This window comes from Onychomys torridus, chromosome 20 (assembly GCF_903995425.1).
Source record: "Onychomys torridus chromosome 20, mOncTor1.1, whole genome shotgun sequence".
Taxonomy (NCBI): domain Eukaryota; kingdom Metazoa; phylum Chordata; class Mammalia; order Rodentia; family Cricetidae; genus Onychomys; species Onychomys torridus.
This window is the reverse complement of record NC_050462.1, coordinates 2,652,701-2,672,499: the sequence shown is the minus strand read 5'-3', so window position 1 is coordinate 2,672,499 and position 19,799 is coordinate 2,652,701. Positions and strand designations below refer to the sequence as shown.

Below are 19,799 nucleotides of genomic sequence, written 5' to 3'. Positions count from 1 at the left end.
TGTTATTCCTCATTCTCCCTTTCTGTTCTTGATCCAGCTGGGATCTCCTGCTCCCCTAAGCTTTCTCTCCTTCAAATCTTGCCCTTCATTACTCCCACTGTCGTCCAGGTTGTTCATGTAGATCTCATCCATTTCTCTGTCATTGGGCGATCCCTGTGTCTTTCCTAGGGTCCTGTTTTCTAGGGAAAAATTGTTTTCTAAACAACTTAGGGGAGGAGAGGATTTGTTTCAGCTTCCAGGTCACAGTTCATCACTTGAGAGAAATCAGGAAGTGAACTCAAACAGGAACTTGAAGCAGAAACTATGGAGAAATGCTGTTAGCTCACTTGCTCACTGACCCCTACTTAGCTAGCTCTCTCACATAGCCCAAAGCCACCTGGCCAAGCCCTCCTACATCTGTTAACAAGCAGGCCAATCCTCACAGACATGCCCACAGGCCTCCCTCAGCTGAGACAGGGGATCTAGAACAGGGACTGCCTGGTTTCTCAGTTAATGCTGGCAACTCTGTGAGAATAACTGGAGCCTGACCTAGCCCACTAAGGCTGAAACAGCCCCACAAATTACAGAGTGTCCTGGGCTGGGGTTGGGGGGGGGGGGGGGGGGGGTGGAATGGAAGCTGTGCATGCTCCCTACTTCTTGCTGGAAGGTCTATCCAAGCCAAATTCTTGCCTCTGGGAATGCTGATTTCAATACCTAAGAAAATGAAATCAACACCTCCCACCTTGCAAATTCTAGGCTAACATCATACACACTGTGATGCCTGGTTTCTGGTCTCACCATCTTTTGGTGACTGGGCTCAGCCAGCCTTGGGGACAGCCTCAGACTCATTCCCTTGGGAGTCCCAGCCATAACCATCCCCAAAACTTTGCTTTCTGTTTCAGCAAATCTCAGTCCCTGACGAACAGCCTCAGCACATCAGATGCCTCCAATCGAGGGACCCCAAGTGAAGATGAGGCCAAGGCCGAGACCATCCGCAACCTGAGGAAGTCCTTTGCCAGCCTCTTCTCCGACTAGCCCCACCTAACCTGGAGGGCAGGAAGACTCAGTGACTGGAGCCTCTCTCTGGTTCCCTCCTTCTCAGCCTTGGTTTCTGGTGGAAACACGCCTTCCTAGATGCCTCTGACCCAGGAACTGATGATCTATATGCATTCCCACCTCCTTGACCATGACATTCCAATGTTGTCTGACTGAGCTGTAGCCTTGAGAGCCCCTGGGTTCTCTCCACGGGCCTTCTAGACAGACAAGGCATCACTACACCCACAACATGCTTGCTCCCCTGCCACTGGTACCCAGTGAGATGTCTACGTGGCTCATTTTTGCATTCTTATTAGCGTTTTGCTTGCCTTTGGGCAGAGGCCCTCTTCAAGGCCTTGACTCTCCTCCATCAAGTGCAGACGTTGTAGTCGGACCTCAGCAACATAAGAGGCAATACTTTTTAATGGTATTTTTACAAACAGAAATAGGGAAGCCCAGCCCAATGTCTACTACATACCTAAAGCAAGCTAGTGTCATCCTTGCTGGGAGCAGGCTGACAAAGGCCCATCTCAGCTGGCCCTCACAGGAGCCTCGATGCCAACAGAAAGAAGCTAGACCCTATGCAACAAGTGGGCCTTTCAGAATAGAACAGAGGGAACCCCACATAATGCTACCCATGCTTAGAGCCAACTGCAAGAATCCAGAGGAGAGAGCCTGTTTTTTCCTCCTTAAGGCTAGATGGGAAACCAGAGAGAGTGGATAGCTGCCTGTTACAGGATGAGAAGACATGGTGATGGAGTCTATATGGTTCGGCATTTTACCTGTGTCAATAGGCCACTCAATTTCTAAAAGGTCTCTGGTGAGAGAGCCTTCAGAAATAGTGTGTGTGTTTCTCTTTAGGAGACACAGAATACAGAACACATTGAGGCCTTTTGGAATTTCTTCCAGAAAAAGTTCCACCCCAACCTTGTTTCAGTCATTATGATGAAGACAGTTCACCGCCAAGCTAGGCAAAGTGGTCCTGACTCTCCCTCCAGTGTTCCTTTGCTCTTTCCCCAACATCAGACCGTCTCCCAAATCACATCACCAAGCACCTGGTGCTAGAAACGCTGTAGGTGCCAGAACAGTGTCCTGGTCCCAAGACGAGCCAGGACATCAGAACACAGCCATGAGTATCTGTACAGCCTGCGGTGTGCCTTCCCTGCACAGTGTGAGGGAGGGAAGTTCCTAACTACACAGCTTCTGCTTCTGCTCGAGTTCTGCAATTGTGTGGTGATCATCCAAGGCTTTTCTAAGTCTCCAGGAGTATAGAAGCAGTCACTGTAGTTTCTGGGGAGTTTTCTGCTTGTTTTCTTGAAACAGACTCATTCAGCAACTCAGGCTGGCCTAAAACTTACATAGCCCATGCAAGTCTCAAACTCATGGTGATTCTCCCTCTTTACCAGCTTCCCAAGTGCTGAGATGGCACGAATGAACTGCCACACCCAGCGGTCCATCATCCTCCCAGCCCAGACTGGAGTGGCAGAGACAAGGATAGAGACCCTCTCCTGCCTTGGCTCACTTAGAACCCTGCATTTCTGCAGAATGCACCTTCAAGCTGGTTTCCAGCAGGAATCAGCTCAGCATCCAAAGTGGCAGCTTTGGCCATGGCTGCAGAGATCCCTTTGGCCCTTGGGGTCACCCTCTTCCTTCTTGCCTTCTCCCTCCCTCATGATCAAGTCAATATGGAGAGCAAGCACACCAGAATGATTGCAGAAGCCCTCCTTGGCCTCTTTCCATGTCCTTGGCTTGGAGGAATAAACAGCAGCTGTAAGTCTACATTGTGTAGGTCCAGTGACCACTGAGGCCTAATTTGGAGCTGTAGACTATAGGGCTTCAGCATAGTTGGAATTGACTACTCAATAGCAAATATGCTGTGGTGTGAAGTGAGGACTGAACTTCTGAAGGCCTGGTACCCCTCCCAGTACCAACAAAGCCCAACCTCTTTTATTCCTAAGTTCCAATGAGTTCAGTGTGTGCAGGACAGCCCCTGAGGCACATCTTCCTCATTTTGCCCAACTGCTCTTCTGTCACAGAATGAGGCTGGCAAATACTTCTAGAATGTTCCTCGAAGACAATGGGGATGACCTAGAATGTGGTAAGACACATGGCACAAGGGTCAGTACATTCTCCTGCCCCTCACCCACTCCCCAGTGAGGGACAGGAGGTCTTGAGGCCAGCATCCCCAAGCCATGCTTTAGATAGGTTATTCAAAGGAAGAAAAAAGGTCAGTCTGAGTTCGCAGAGTGCTGCTCCTTCCCCCTGCTCCTCCCACTCTGACTTAGCTCTCGCACCTTTCTCGAGAACCTCTGAAGAATATTAGGTGGAGCCGAAGGAAGGATTCGGCGGGGAGGGTAAGATTTGAAATGTCAAAGATGCTCTGTTAAAGTGAGTTCTACAGAAGATGTGGGTGTGGCTCTCTGATTATCTACCAGAAGATGTGAGTCCCCTTTTCAGGTCCCCCAGCACCCTCCTCCCTTCTCTTCACGCCCTATTTTACACACACACACACACACACACACACACACACACACACACACACACACAGCCTAGCTAATGACCAGAATGAACACATTAAAATGTAACATCTTGCTGGGAATGGGGGTTCACCCTTTAATCCCAGCACTCGGGAGGCAGAGGCAGGCAGATCTCTGTGAATTCAAGGCCAGTCTGGTCTAGACTTTGAGTTCCAGAACAGCTAGGACTACACAGAGAAACCCTGTCTTGAAAAACAAAAACAGGAAAGGAAGAAAGGAATAGTAAGATGTTAAAACCCCATTACCTCATTTCAGACCATAGTCCACTTTCTAGGGGGTCCCTGATGACTTGTTTCAGTAACAGACTGCTTCCCTACCAGACCTGGAGAAGCCAGGGCTCACTCACGAGGCACATGTGGAGGGAATCAGCACACCAACCTCACATGATTGAGGGGCCTAAAGAGCCTGGGCCCTTTGCTCCTGACAATGACAGCTGAAGTTGCTCCCAGTTAGGGGTGGGGGATGGGGGGGGGGTGACCCTGCATTCTGGAAAAGGGTAAGATAGTATTGCTGGTAAAACATCACACGGTGAGCACCTGTGGCAGCCATCACCCATGTCTCAATAATAAACCACAGCTCCAGACACATCATGGAGTAACAGGCAGCAGGAAATTCCTTCTAGTGTAGGCCATGGCTCTGGACAGATTTTAGTTTTAAAGGCAGAGGAAACTTTGCTTCAGACATCAGGAATATGAGCTTGTAGTGAGAGGGCTCAGACCTGCAGCTGGATCAGCCTCTGGGTGTTCTGGAGGCCTACTGAGGTGGGGCTGCCATTCTGAAGCAGGGCAGTTTCCATGCCATCACCACCCCCGCTAGGGACCTGCCCCTTTGATAGACAGATCCAAGAGCTCCGTAAATGACCATGTGGCCAAAATATTCTCACTTATATTCTACCCCTAAAACATCTCAGCATTCAATGGCATCTGTCCAGGATCCCAACTATAGTAGCACAAATGTCTCTCAAAATCTCAATCAGGCCAGGCATCCTGATTTTATAATCATGCCAACTATATCTCGATCCATGATGTAACACAAGACTGTGGCCAGCACTCTGAATAACTTCCAACTGGCCTGGGAATGAACACAGAGACCAAGGGTATATATAGGTCCATGGAGTCCACATCTCTCTCCAATGGATTGTTTTCACCCATAAGCTAGTCCATGTTGCTCCCAAAACTTCAGCCTTCACTAACTGTGACATTTAGAGGTACAAAAGGGCAAGAGGAAAGGGAGGAGTCACTTTACAGTGACTCTGAAGGGTTCTGTTTATCGGGCTTTGCTCTCTTTCACAACTTTGACCCAAACAATAGCGTTCCCCTCCCTTCATGACTTCATGAAGCCGAGACACAACAAAGACCATTAAATTTGTGTACAATAACCAGGGCCTTCCAAACACAGCACCAAAACAGCCCCCAGCAAGCTTCCTCCAGACCAGAGGGTACACAGCATGCACACCACTTTTCCCTTTCCTTCACCCCACCCCCACCCCCAAGGCCTCTGGGCTGCGGCTGTCACTCCCAGCATGCAGCTGGCTCTACTCCTGGACTATCAGGAGTGACAGTTCTTCACTCTCATTAAAAAAAAAAAAAAAAAAAAAAAAATCAGTTGAAAACTCCATGTCACTGAATAGCCACTGTTCCACAAGTTCTCTTGTGAATATCTAGGAAAGAGGTACCAGAGAAGCAAGCTGACTGGGCACATGGGATCGGGCACAGGAGGCTAGGAGCAGCTGCTCAGAGGCAGGTGGGTGTTCAGGACTCTTCTTAGGTGACTCTCCTTACAAAGTTAGGAAGTTAGTGACATGTATGAGACAGATTAAGATTGGAGATCCTCATGGAGCTGGAGAGATGGCTCAATGGTTAAGAGCACTGGCTGTTTTTCCAGAGGTCCTGAGTTCAATTCCCAGCACCCACATGGTGGATCACAACCACCTACAATGAGATCCAGTGCCCTCCTCTTGCCTGCAGGGGCATATGCAGGCAGAACACTGTACACATAATAAATCTTTTAAAAAAGGATTGGAGGTCCCCCTCCCTCTATCCCCCCCCCTCATTTAACCCCAAAGACCTCCTCTGCACTGGACCTGGAAAGGAAGAACACCAGACAGAACGAGATGGAGACTCTAGCCCCTAGGGAGCACACTCCTGGGGTACACAACTTCCTGGAAGCCAGGGAGTAGCCGAGGTCAGCATGGGTGAGAGGTGGTGGCAATGGGCACTCCCAGGACCATGTTGCTGGCATTCATATAGCCAAGGCCAAGACCCAGGAAAGGAAGTGTCCATCTACATGACAGCCTTGCAGCTGTACCAACCAAACATAGCTCAGCTTTGTAAACAAGTCCCTGGACAGTGCACCAGCTCCCTTGTCCTTTGTTACACTTGGTGGCTCATTTTGTGTACACAGAAGGGGTGAGGAGCTGCACATTAGCCACAGGCGCTGGTTAAGCCAGCCTTGCACACACAAGTGGTAACATAACTGCCACAGGGACCAGCCCATTCACTGCAAGAGCCCTTTCACTGTATCTCTAGTTTCTTATCCCAGAGCCAAACTGGCTGATACAACTAAGCTGGTGTCAGATGCTGTCCTAGACCTGAGCAGCTGATTAAACTAAAATGTTTCATATTTAGACTTTACTAGTAGGCAGCACTTTGGGCTTGAAGACAAATGGGAAAGTTAGGCGACAAGCAAGGCTGACTGATCCATTTATCCAGCACAGAGCTTCTTGTGCGCCTACAAAACATGAGCCCAGATTGACCAAACACACATACCCAGGTTTCACATTCAGATCTAACTGGTAGACCCAGATGGGAAAAACAAAAACGCCCACCCACAGCTTTTCATTGAGACTCGAGAAGGCTCAAGTTAACACTTCTTACAACCAACACTTAACTTCAGAATATCAAAAACAAGTGTTACAACTCATTTGGGATTCCCAGCAGAGAAAGCAAGAAGTCAGCTCAAATTAAAACTCTAGGGGCTGGGGAAATACAGTTCAGTCAGTTAAGTGTTTGCTATGCAACCCAAAGACCTGCATTCAGAAGCTGGGCATGGAGTTGAGCACTAGTAATCTCAACACTGGGGAAGCAGAGAAAAGTGGGGCCTAAAGGCTCCATGAGCAGTCTAACCTCATCCCAGTCCCTCCAGGCCAAGTGAGACAGACGTGTACACACACCTTTACATGACTTGCCTCACACACTGCCATAACCTTATCCATGCCAAATACTTAAAAGCATTGCCTGCACTAAAGCACAGCAAACACCTGTCCAGCTCTTCCCCAAGGTTCAAATCGGCAGGGTAGGAGGAAAACAGGCCTGGGAACCAACTCTGAACAGAAAAGGAGAAGGGGAAGGTTATCTGGTTCCACCAGCTAAGAATTATGGAGCTATCTGAATCCCCAGGGGAGTCTTTGCCCTGGAGGAGATGGGAATGGGGGGGAGGGTGGGCTGAGGGGAAGGCGGGGGCGGGAGGGGGGAGGACGGGGCTGATATGTAAAATTAAATTATAAAATTAAATTTTAAAAAAAGAATTATGGAGCTATTAAGTGAAGCAGTGACCTCAGCAACTAAGAACTGAGCAAAGAGCTAGAGAATTCAGGGTTTTATACAAGTTGTTAAAGGTTCTTCCCAAGACTGAATTACCAGCCATGCCAAATAGGCATTTTCTGTTTATGGTGGTACAGGGAGAAGCAAGCTCCCGTTACTAAAACGTGGCTATAGGAGGACTTAGGGGGCCGAGAAAGATGGAAGGCTACTACAAGCCAATGCACTAGGCTGTCAATGCACAATGCTTCTAGGCTGTCCTGCTCCCATTACAATGCATAGAAATGACATCATAAGCCATGCAGTGAACAAGCTGCTACCAAGCCATGATTCCATTCATGTTATCAGCAATAGACAAAGCTCAAAAGCCTAATGACAAGGATGCAAGATTCTCTAAGCTTCTAAACATAAAATTCGCTGCTAGTCAAGAGGAAATGCTTTGAGGACTCTAATACAAATTTTTGAGAGGTGCCTAAGTTAAGGTTTAGAGCACTCTTCCATTATCTTAAACTCAAACTTGGAACATCTGCCAGTTAAGTCGAGTAAGGCTGGACCAGCACCGTCAGGGGCCACCCAGGGCCCATTTGGAAGTGACTGTGTTCTGAAAACTTGTATTTGGTGCTCTGGTCTTCAGTTTCCCATGCCTGAGGGCATGAGTGCATGTGTGCACATACACACACACACACACACACACACACACACACACACACACACACACACAACTCTACATGGAGCAACTTAACATCCAGCCACAAAGACATGTTTTGAAATGGAATCTAGATCAATCAAAACTTCAGAACGACGCTTTCAGCCACAATTCAGTGGACATTAAGAAGACTATCCTATAGATCATAGAAACATAAGCAGCCCGAATCCTCTTCTTTGTTAAAGATCATGTAGCTTATAGAAATATCAGACTGAATTTTCTTCACTGTGATACAAAGACTCAAAACATACATGTAGCAAAGTCTCACTTGAACACAGGACTCCAATATTCCTGCAGCATACATTCCAAGCCATTTCCTAATATGCAAAACAGGTTTTTAAAAACAGGTTTTTGGCACTGTTCCCATTTCCTGCAATGCTAACAGCATTTTATCCCTGTGCGGCAGTTCCAATTTAAGTTTGTCACTGGAGCATGTTTCTAGTTATCTGTGTGAGTCATTTGTGTTTGGGCCTTTTCTGTAAAATAAATAAATGTTGAATTTTGAGTATTAAAGTCTTACAAGCATTCCATTCTTCCAGTAAAAGGGGGCTATCCTTGAACAAGTACCTGACAGAGCCTGAAGAACTCTGCTGTCGAGACCCAATGTCTCAGACACCAAAACACAAGGGGGAATCCCAGCAGGTAACAAGTCTGCACCAACCCAATGGTCTTCAGAGTCCTAGAAGTTCCTCACAGAATCCAGAAAAGCTACTCATAAAGGAAGAGATGGATCCCTCCAGGTTCAAACAAACTAGCTCAACTTTTATCAAGATTTGCAAGTTCAGCTTTCACCCCACTGACACCACCGCAGAACAACAGCAGACACGGCCTGTATCAGTCACCTCCTCACACTTAGCAGCACCCTGGCAATTTTCAAATATACAAATTAACAGTATGAATAAGGTTTGACTACTAAATGGACCTTTAACAAGTCAAGACCACCATATAATTTTTGCTTTTATTAATCTAGCACAGAACATTATCAGTACCACAGCTCCATCCCAGAGGTAAATCGAGTGCAGAGACCGGCAGTCAAGTATTCCCAAATCCAACCCAACTTTGAGTAACCTTGTCCTAGTTGCCAATTGAGTTTAAGGTTTTCACTGCCACAACCAGAAACTGACAGCAGAGATCAGTGTCCAAGGAAAGAGCATCTGTGGTTTCAATAAAGTCTCCAAATTGGTCACATGAATGGTAGCCGGCTGTCAGCTGATTGACCCCTGCTGGGTCTGAAGGGAAATCTGTTGTTGGGGCCACCTCTTCCTGGCAAAAGGGGGTTAGGTCCTGGAAGTGGGCCAATAGGATCAAACCGTGGTCTGAGTGGCGGAAACGGGCTAGGTATCTCCCCTGGCCTTGGGATGAGTAAGTTGGCTGGGTCCCCAACACTGGGCAGTATCGGCCTGGCATCATATTCACCACCAATGATTCCTGGAGGAAGCAGCGAGGCGGAAGGAAAGGGCATGGGGTAGGGGTAGACAGGAATGGGACAAAATGGGATAGAGTGGGTTGACGATGGCAGGAACATCATATGCCGCATTCTCTGAGCCTCTTTTCTCTGTATATGCCTCTTTCTATACAGCTGTAGAAAAAAAGGGGGAGACAAGATAGGGTGAGTGGTTTAGAGGTGACCCCCAAGTTCTAAGCAGCCTTACTTACGGCCTAAGTTCATCCACACTTTTCTTTCCCATAGTCTATGCAGACAAAGCAGACACAGTCTACCCCATGAAGAGCCTCCGCTCCAGAGGCAGTGCCAAGTGAGCCCTGTTCTCTAAGCACTTTAAGCACACTGCCACAGACTGAATGTCCAATCTGAGGTATACAGAAGTCCAAAGGAGGGATAACCCAGTGCAACGCAATCTAGCACTCCTCAGCTGACATTCAACTTTAGGTGAGCCTTTCCTGAACACAAAGTATTTGTTGAAAAGGTCAAGCTATAAATAACATTCAGGCACTGCAGGCAATTTCATGTTTTCATCCCTCATAAATCTCCATTTCAAACTTAAACAAGTGGCTAGTTTAAACGACAGGCACACCCTCAAGACTGTGGACTCTGCAAGCATCCTAGGACTTGTGTTCAATTATTTTTCTGTACTCCTTCATCCCAAATAGTTTTCCTTCGGCCTATCGGTGGTTTTTACAGTTGAAATCTGCAAATAAAGCCACGCATCTTACTCTTCTCACAATGTACCATGCTATCTAACAACTTTAGATTTCCCAAACACAGTGACAGAATGTATTTTGTTTTGTTTTTGTTTTTTAAGACAAGAATTTCTCTGTGTAGTTTTGGTGCCTGACCTGTATCTCTCTCTGTAGACCAGGATGGCCTCGAACTCACCAAAAATCCCCTTGCCTCTGCCTCCTGAGTGCTGGGATTAAAGGCATATGCCACCACCACTCAGCCAGAATTACTTTTGTGGAAAAAAAAAAAAAGAAAACAAGAACTAAACCTAAAATTGAAGACATTTTCATTAGCAATATTTAACAATAAATTTAAATTGATTTTATCACATCACACTAACGGTGAAAAGATACCTTTCACCATTAACTCACAGTTATTTGAGTCATAAACATTAATCTTCGTATTTAAAAATACCTACTTCTTTCCAATCTGTGTCTGGACCTCTGGCAGTACCATCTGCAAGGTAAAACAAAGCACACAGAATCAAATCCACTCCATGCTCCAGGACTGACGGTGAGCCTGGACCTCACCCATCGAGAGAAGCAGCACATGAGGCATCTGCACATATGCACTGCACATCACCACCTTCCTGAGTCAGTCAGTGGCCATCACTGCTCCCTGCCTACCTCATGACTCAAGCAGCGATGCCTGCAGGACAGCTACTCATTCATCCCAGGATGTGTCTTCTGGGGCAGGCTCATGCAGGTGTGCCAGACACCTCTAAGTCATGTCTGCAGTCATAGTGGCCTAGCCTTACAGCGCCGCAAGTGTCTGGATTACAACCCACATTCATTACTGCAATCAAACTAACCAGGCTCCCTTCGGTAGTGGTTACATTCCTCCTTCCCCCTATTCTCTAAATGGCTTCACTACCCAGAGTATGACAGCAACACACAGAACTATTTTAAATGGACTTAAGGGGCTGAAGAAATGGCTCAGTGGTTAAGAGCACTCACTGCTCTTCCAAAGGTCCTGAGTTCAATTCCCAGAACCCACATGGCAGCTCACACGGTCTGATACCCTCTTCTAGTATGCAAATATACATACAAAGTGTCCCCACACATAAAATACATAAATAAATCTTTTTTAAAAAGTATTTAAAATACATGAAATGAGGGAAAAATTCAATCAACTTCAATTCTAATGGGGAGTTCAGGAAAAAGCTAGCCATGTCTTCTCTATAAGTTACTAACTAGCTTGGAAGTTTATGAAAGCCCTAGCCCAGGAGTTCTCAACCTGTGGGCCATGACCCCTTTAGGGGGGATGAATGATCCTTTCACAGGGGTTGCCTAAGACCACTGGAAAACAGATATTGACATGATGATTTGTAACAGTAGCAAATTTACAGTTATGAAGTAGCAATGAAAATAACTTAATGGTTGGGGTCAGCACAGCATGAGGAACTGTGTTGAAGGGTCACAGCGTTAGGAAGGTTGAGAACCGCCACTCTAGCTCCATACAATCTTTACACACACTCAGCTTACCAAGGAGCTGTGACCCACAATGAAAAAGGAACCTCAGACAGACGGATGGACGGCAGTTAAACATGCAGGTGAAGGGCATCTGATCCTCTCATGACTTTACACGGCAGCCAGCTTTTTCTTGTCACTTCTTCTATGTATGCTGATCACTGTCTTTTTTTAAACACTACTTGTCTGGTTTTTCTTTTTAAAGACAAGGTTTTACTCTGTAGCACAGACTAACTTTGAATTACAGAAACCTTCCTGCCTCAGCCTCCCACATGCTGGGATTACAGACATGCCCCACCATGCTTGGTCTATGCAATGCTGGGGATGGATCCCAGGGCCCCGTACATGCTAGGCCAGCATTCTACCAGCTAAGCCACATCCCAACCCTGTCCTTCCTTTATAACTGTGATTCTCTTCTAACACCACGCCTGCTGCTTACTGTCACAAACTAAAATGAGGACCCAAGGAACCAAAGAGGAAAAGGAAGGATCTGGTTCACTCGCTTCTTAAAGAACAACTCCCCAAGTTTAAGAATCTAAATAACTGATATTCTATTAAAGGGGGGCATCTACCCTCCAGATTTCCACAGCTGAGGTAGTGTGTTAACTGCATATTCACATTTTATTAAAATGTTTTTGATAGGAACCACATAGTGAGTGTGTGCAGCACAGTGCATGCCTGTTTTCTACTTTGATTTTGTTGTTCTTGTAAACTGTTGTTGTTTTGGAAACTGACCCATTAAGTCAATTTCATAGCTCACTGTACGTTCAAAACAACAGCTTCAAAACACTGACATGTCAGCACTGGTAGAAGAGAGAAGCTCTGTCAGTCAGGCTCTCTGGGAAGCTCACAGTCAGTCAGGCTCTCTGGACAGCTCACAGTCAGTCAGGCTCTCTGGGAAGCTCACAGTCAGTCAGGCTCTCTGGACAGCTCACAGTCAGTCAGGCTCTCTGGGAAGCTCACAGTCAGTCAGGCTCTCTGGGAAGCTCACAGTCAGGCTCTTCTGGCCTTGGCCTGGAAATCCTGGTGTACAAGGTCTCATCACTCTGCAGTGACCATCCAGACCGCAGCAGAGCACCAGCGCGGCACACCAACAGCTGTTAGCTGACGCTGGTCCCACAAGGCAGTGGGTAGAGGACAGTTCCTCTAAGTCAGAGACTGAAAATGTTCTTTCGGATGGAACGAACCTGTCTTCTGCTTTACATCCTGACACAAGTTTACTGGGGCTAAAGGGTTATACCGCAGAAAATATGAAAACAGGAAGTGGGGAGAGGTCACCATCAGGAAGCTGGAGCTTCTTGACTCAAAAGCTCCTCCCTAACAAGCTGCAGATAAACAGAACAGCAAGGGAAACCTCCACTTAAAAACCCCATGGCAACCACGGTGACAAACAAGAGCCTTTCTCCCGTCCACGCGTCATCATGTAAATCACCTCGAAAATCCCGCAGATACAAACAGCGCCACAGCAGCGGGTCATTTGATGCAAGGAAGAGGTCGTGACAGACTGCAGACAAAGCCAGGACAGAGTGAACATCCAGAAGTCGGAAGATGCGAAGTTTCAGCTCCAACGGAAGGACGATCAGCCCAAACACATCCGGAAGGTTCAGTACTAGATCGGGGGAAAAGCAGCAACAGGAGTCACTGAGTGAAGAGCATCTGGGTTTCCCCACACGCTCATCAAAAGCTGTTGCCATCTCTCTCTGAGAAGGTGACAGTCCTGATCCTCAGCTTTCTCTGAAATCGTACTTTCAACCACTATCAACAAGCTTCACTGACTCGCTGACTTCAGCACCGAATCTTCTGAAACCAACACTGGCTGGGCTCTGACCCAAGACTCTCCTGGTGCTCATCCTTCAACCACAGCAAACTCACACTCCACATGCCCATGACTAGCAAAAGGAGAGAGAGCTGACTTATAAAAGGTCTTCTGAAAAATACAAAGCTTGCTGAATGCCTAGTTCATCATTCGAAAATATTTACAGTAAAATCTACCTCAAAGTACCAATATTCACCATCCACCAATAAATGTCACCTTCAAACAACAACAACATTAGGGCTGAAGGGCGGCTCAGCAGTGAAGAGCACTTGGTGCTCTCGCAGACCCAGGTTTGTTTCCCAGGACCACATGGTGGCTCACTGCCCTCTTTAACTTCATTTTCAGGGTACCAGTGCCCTCCTCTGATCTCTGCCTGCATTGCAAGCACACAAGGAACATAGACATGCAAGCAAAATACTAACACAGATAAAAGTGTTTTGATTTTTTAAATTTTTTAAAATGTGTTTTAAAACACAAATGGGAGCCAGTGATGGCTTGGCAGATACAGGCACCTGCCACTAAGGCTGATGACCTGAACTCAACTCCGTGGGGTCACATAGTGCAAGGAAAGAACCAATGCCAGCAAGTGGTCCTCTTCACGTGTGTCCTGCCTACAGAGTGGCCCATGCACGTACACACACACACAAAGAAGAAAGGAAGAAAACAGAATTTAAAAAGTCAAGGAAAGACGCCCATTTTACATGCTATGCATACTTATATTTATTGGTCACCTATTACAGACCAATGCTATAGACAATGAGAATGCAAAACTGATGAAGATATGCTCCTTACCTTCAAGTCACAACCTGACACTGAAAAGGAATCATGGCAACCATTAAGATACAGTGCAAATATTGCCATAAAAATCAGGAGTGGCGGGCAGGCTGAGCCAGGAGGATCACAAATCCAAGACAAAGCCTGTACTATGTAACAAGTCAGATGCCTCCCCGGGCTCCACAGGGAGACGAACCTGTCTCAGGAGAAAGACAATGAAAAAGGCTCTGGATAAAATGTACAAAGAGAAAGTGGGTAACACTTAAGGAATAAACACTGCAGCCCTTTTTAAAGGGACATTTCGGTAGGATGGAGAAAGAGAAGTCAGGTCTCAGAGTTACTGAGGATGTTCAACCTATGACTGTTTCCCACCTCTCACCTTGTCGTGTGAAAGCCAGGAGAGGGTACACCAGCTTGTCTTTGAAGAGGCGAGAGAGCTTCTTAAGATCTTTGTACACTTTGGCTGCACCTTCCCCTGGAGTAGTTTTTACAAAGGACAAGTCAAAACACAAAACCAAACAGAAAAACCTCAAGTATGTCAAACAAGATCCAATTGTTAAATATTCACAGGTGACTCCCCCTCAGATAAAGGAGTCAGAGTCAATGCAGCTGCAAACACTAACAGGTGATATGAGGCTGCAGAGAACAGACTGCGGGGTCTGCACACACTGCAGTCTGTGGTGGGCACTGTGCAGTGTGGGACGCTCTCATGAGGCACACACTGCAGTCTGTGGTGGGCACTGTGCAGTGTGGGACGCTCTCATGAGGCACACACTGCAGTCTGTGGTGGGCACTGTGCAGTGTGGAATGCTCTCATGAGGTACACACTGCAGTCTGTGGTGGGCACTGTGCAGTGTGGAGTGCTCTCATGAGGTACACACTGCAGTCTGTGGTGGGCGCTGTGCAGTGTGGAGTGCTCTCATGAGCACATACTGCAGTCTGTGGTGGGCGCTGTGCAGTGTGGGATGCTCTCATGAGCACATACTGCAGTCTGTGGTGGGCACTGTGCAGTGTGGGATGCTCTCATGAGGCACACACTGCAGTCTGTGGTGGGCACTGTGCAATGTGGGATGCTCTCATGAGGCACACACTGCAGTCTGTGGTGGGCACTGCAATGTGGGATGCTCTCATGAGGCACACACTGCAGTCTGTGGTGGGCACTGTGCAATGTGGGATGCTCTCATGAGGCACACACTGCAGTCTGTGGTGGGCACTGTGCAGTGTGGGATGCTCTCGTGAGCACATACTGCAGTCTGTGGTGGGCACTGTGCAGTGTGGGATGCTCTCATGAGGTACACACTGCAGTCTGTGGTGGGCACTGTGCAGTGTGGGATGCTCTCGTGAGCACACACTGCAGTCTGTGGTGGGCACTGTACAGTGTGGAGTGCTCTTGTGGTGAGCACATACTACAGTCTGTGGTGGGCGCTGTGCAGTGTGGGACGCTCTCATGAGCACATACTGCAGTCTGTGGTGGGCGCTGTGCAGTGTGGAGTGCTCTCATGAGCACACACTGCAGTCTGTGGTGGGCACTGTACAGTGTGGAGTGCTCTTGTGGTGAGCACATACTACAGTCTGTGGTGGGCGCTGTGCAGTGTGGGACGCTCTCATGAGCACATACTGCAGTCTGTGGTGGGCGCTGTGCAGTGTGGAGTGCTCTCATGAGCACACACTGCAGTCTGTGGTGGGCGCTGTGCAGTGTGGAGTGCTCTCATGAGGCACACACTGCAGTCTGTGGTGGGCGCTGTGCAGTGTGGGATGCTCTCATGAGCACACACTGCAGTCTGTGGTGGGCACTGTGCAGTGTGGAGTGCTCTCATGAGGCACACACTGCAGTCTGTGGTGGGCGCTGTGCAGTGTGGGATGCTCTCATGAGCACACACTGCAGTCTGTGGTGGGCGCTGTGCAGTGTGGAGTGCTCTCATGAGGCACACACTGCAGTCTGTGGTGGGCGCTGTGCAGTGTGGGATGCTCTCATGAGCACACACTGCAGTCTGTGGTGGGCGCTGTGCAGTGTGGAGTGCTCTCATGAGCACACACTGCAGTCTGTGGTGGGCGCTGTGCAGTGTGGAGTGCTCTCATGAGGCACACACTGCAGTCTGTGATGGGCACTGTGCAGTGTGGGACGCTCTCGTGAGCACATACTGCAGTCTGGTGGGCGCTGTGCAGTGTGGAGTGCTCTCATGAGGCACACAGCCCAATAAAAGGATTGTACTTCACACCATAAACATGGACCAATACAGTGCTTTGCAGTTCTCCAGCTTTCCCTTACATCAGCAGTTTCCTCCAAGAGAAACTGCAAGAGAAATGTACTATCTCACCCTTCCTAAAGCCATGGTAGAGTTTGTCCTCAGCCCCAGGGGTGTCAGGGCAGAAGTACAGACCTAACTGTGTCTGATTCCAAAGTACTTATTTTTCCAAGTGTCCACAATCACAGCATAGCCATCATTGCTGGCTAGGTTTGGTCCACTGAACACAAGCTACAGCAATTTTAGAAAAGGGAACCTCAACTGATAAAATGCCCCCATTAGACTGGCCTGTGGTGCATTTTCTTAATTGATGTGGGCCCGGCTCACAATGGGTGGTGTCAACCCTGGGCTGGTGGTCCTGGTATTATAAGAAAGCAGGCTAAATGAACAAGCTATGGAACAAGTAAACAGCATTCCTTCATGGCTTCTGCATCAGTTCCTGCCTCCAGATTCTGGCCTTGAGTTCCTACCCTGACTTCCCTAGATGGACTACAAGAAGTAAAAATGAAATAAACCTGTCCTCTTCTGAGTTCTCTTGGTCATGATGTTTTATCACAGCAATAAAAACTAAGTCACTACCACTAGTGTATGAATAAACAGAGGCCATGAATTTGAGAGAACAAGTGTGGGGCTGTGTGGGAAGGTTGGGGAGGGAAGGGGAAGCAAGGCAAGGAGAGAAGTGAGGAGAAATACAATGTAATTGTATTTAATTTCAAATAATAAAGTCATATATAAATATAAACACACACACACACACTTTTCGAGACAGGGTTTCTCTGTGTAGCCCTGCCTGTCCTGGAACTCAGAGATCCACCTGCTTCAGCCTCCCAAGTGCTGCGATTAAAGGCAGCACCTTCCAGCAAAAGTATGTATTTTTAAAAGACAGAAAGAGGCCAGGCGGTGGTGGCGCACGCCTTTAATCCCAGCACTCGGGAGGCAGAGCCAGGCGGATCTCTGTGAGTTCGAGGCCAGCCTGGGTTACCAAGTGAGTTCCAGAAAAGGCTCAAAGCTACACAGAGAAACCCTGTCTCGAAAAACAAAAACAAACAAACAAAAAAAGACAGAAAGAAACATAGAAATAAAGAGAAAGTAAATCTGGGGGAAGGGACAGATTCTAGGACCCAACCATAGTCCTCCTGGTCAAGACCCACACTTCCAAGTAGCGCTCAGGCACTTTACACATACATTAATGGAAACATGACCATGAACCTGAGGGCCCCATTACTATTTACCACGTGTACAATCCCAGAAAATTACTTCTCTAATCCTCACTTGTTGGCTCACCATAAAGAGAAGAGCTACAGAGACCTGAAGCTCCATACATAGTACCTAGCAGTATGTCAGTAGCCTGTACCTACATGTTCTACATAGATTTACATTTGCATCTTTCACTGTGTCACAGTAGCACAATTATTTTAATTTGACCTATAAGAACAGAGGAAGAGATATGTACAAGTCCTTTAGTGCTTAAATCTGTGTTGAGTTTGAAGTCTCTCAAGATAATACTACTTTAAAAATCAATGTGGGCTCTCCTCTCTCTGTTGACCTAGACCTAATCCCTCAGTCTCACCCCTAGCACTGCAACAGAACACCAGCTGCAGCCCCCCTCCTTCACCCCCTCCTCCACACTTCCTGTGGATCCCAAAGATCACCAGCCCCTGTCCTCCTCTTCCACCAGCCTCCAACACCAGCAAGTATTCCCTGTGAACGCACCAGCCTAGCAGACCAGTTAAACAGGCAATACACAGCCAACACACTGAAAATCCAGATAGGAAACAAAAACCAAGGAACAAAACACCCACCCAACAAAGGCAAATCCACAAATCAGCACCTAGACCTGCAATCTCCCCAAACCCATAAAAATACAATCAATAATAGCTGGAAAAATATGTCTCCATTAGAGTCCAGCTATCCTACCACAGCAGACCCTGAAACATTCCAACATAGCTGAAACACAAGAAAAATTCTGAAAATGATAATTTAGGAATGCAAACAAGAAATACAGAGGCAAGCTTCACAACAGAATTCAAAAGATGGAAGAAAGATTGGCATTGAAGATACACTAGAAGAAATGGATATGTCAGTCAAAGGAAATGCTGAATCTAAATTAGATTCTGGACAAAAAATATCCAGGAAATCTGGGACACTATGAAAAGACCAAAGCTAAAATAATAGCAATAGAAGAAGGAGAAGAATCCCAACTCAAAGGCCCAGAAAACAAAATCATAGAAGAAAATTTTCTTAACCTAAAGGAGAAGCCTATAAAAGGTACAAGAAGCATACAGAACATTTGATAGGCTTGACCAGAAAAGAAAGGCCCCTTACCACATAATAATTAAAAACTAAATGTACATCACGAAGAGAATAAAAAGGGATAAAGAATAAAAAGAAAGAATTGAAGGCGAAAAGACCAAGTAACATCTAAAGGTAAAGTAATCAGAATACCACGTGACTTCTCACTGGAGACTGAAAAGCCAGAAGGCTTGACTAGGAACGCTGCCTGTGACTCTAAGAGCCCACGGATGCCAACCCAGACACTACACCCAGACAACAGTTCAATTAACACAGATGCAAAACAAGCCATTCCGTGATAAAGCCAAGTTTAAGCAATATTTATGTACAAATCAATCCCTACAGAATACACTAGAGGGAAAACGCCAGCCTAAGAAGGTTAACTACAACCATGAAAACACAGGGAATAAATAATCTCAGAACTGAAAATCAAAAGAAAAGAAGACACACACACACACACACACACACACACACACACACACACACACACACACACAACCACCACCACCACCACCACCACCACAAGCAACAACATAACAGGAATGAACTATTATTGGTCACTGCTATCTCTCTCAATTCCCCCCAAAAAACCATACTAACAGAATGGATGTGAAAACAGGATCCCTCCTTCTGCTACACCCAAGAAACACACCTCAACATCAAGAAGAGACATCACTTCAGGGTAAAGGTTGTAAAAAGATAGACCAAGCAAATGGACCTAAGAAGCAAACTTGTTTAGCTGTTTTAATATCTAACAAAACAGAATTCAAACCAAAACTAATCAAGAGATGGGGAAGGACACTATACTCATGAAATTAAAGTCTACCAAGATGGCATTTCAATTCTTAACATCTGTGCGCAAACACAAGGGTACCCAAAGTTTGTAAAAGAAACACTAATACAGCTTAAATCACACATCACCCTCATGCACTGATAGCAGGAGACTTCAATATCTCACTCTCACCAATGGACAGGTCATCAAGACAAAAACTAGGACGAGAAATACTGGAGCTAGCAGATGCTATAAACCAAATGGACCTAACAGACATCTACAGAACATTTTACCCAAACACAAAAGAATATACCTTCTTTCCAAAATTGATTACATGCTAAGATACAAAGCAAGTCTCAACAGTTACAAGAAAACTGAAGTAACTCCCTGCATCCTATGAAACCACATGGATTAAACCTGGATATCAACAACAACAGAAAACTTACAAACTCATG

The 19,799-nt window shown here is 46.7% G+C and overlaps 2 protein-coding genes across 8 annotated transcripts in view; one reads left to right on the top strand and one right to left on the bottom strand.

The window, feature by feature from the left end:
- Syn3 (synapsin III) overlaps positions 1-2,401 on the top strand; it is a 427,823-nt gene extending 425,422 nt beyond the window's left edge. For all 5 annotated transcript variants that reach the window (XM_036169415.1, XM_036169416.1, XM_036169418.1 and 2 more), the window contains exon 14: positions 882-2,401. In XM_036169415.1, coding sequence (XP_036025308.1) covers positions 882-1,014 — 133 coding nt within the window. In that variant the 3' untranslated portion in view covers positions 1,015-2,401. The remainder of the gene's footprint in view (positions 1-881) is intronic.
- Positions 2,402-8,735: 6,334 nt separating this feature from the next.
- The window catches only part of Fbxo7 (F-box protein 7), a 32,046-nt gene continuing 20,982 nt past the window's right edge, over positions 8,736-19,799 (bottom strand). For all 3 annotated transcript variants that reach the window (XM_036169839.1, XM_036169840.1, XM_036169841.1), the window contains exons 6-9: positions 14,414-14,509; positions 12,877-13,053; positions 10,394-10,431; positions 8,736-9,375 (exon numbers count right to left, since the gene is read on the bottom strand). In XM_036169839.1, the coding sequence (XP_036025732.1) occupies positions 8,980-9,375; positions 10,394-10,431; positions 12,877-13,053; positions 14,414-14,509 (707 nt within the window). In that variant the 3' untranslated portion in view covers positions 8,736-8,979. The remainder of the gene's footprint in view (positions 9,376-10,393; positions 10,432-12,876; positions 13,054-14,413; positions 14,510-19,799) is intronic.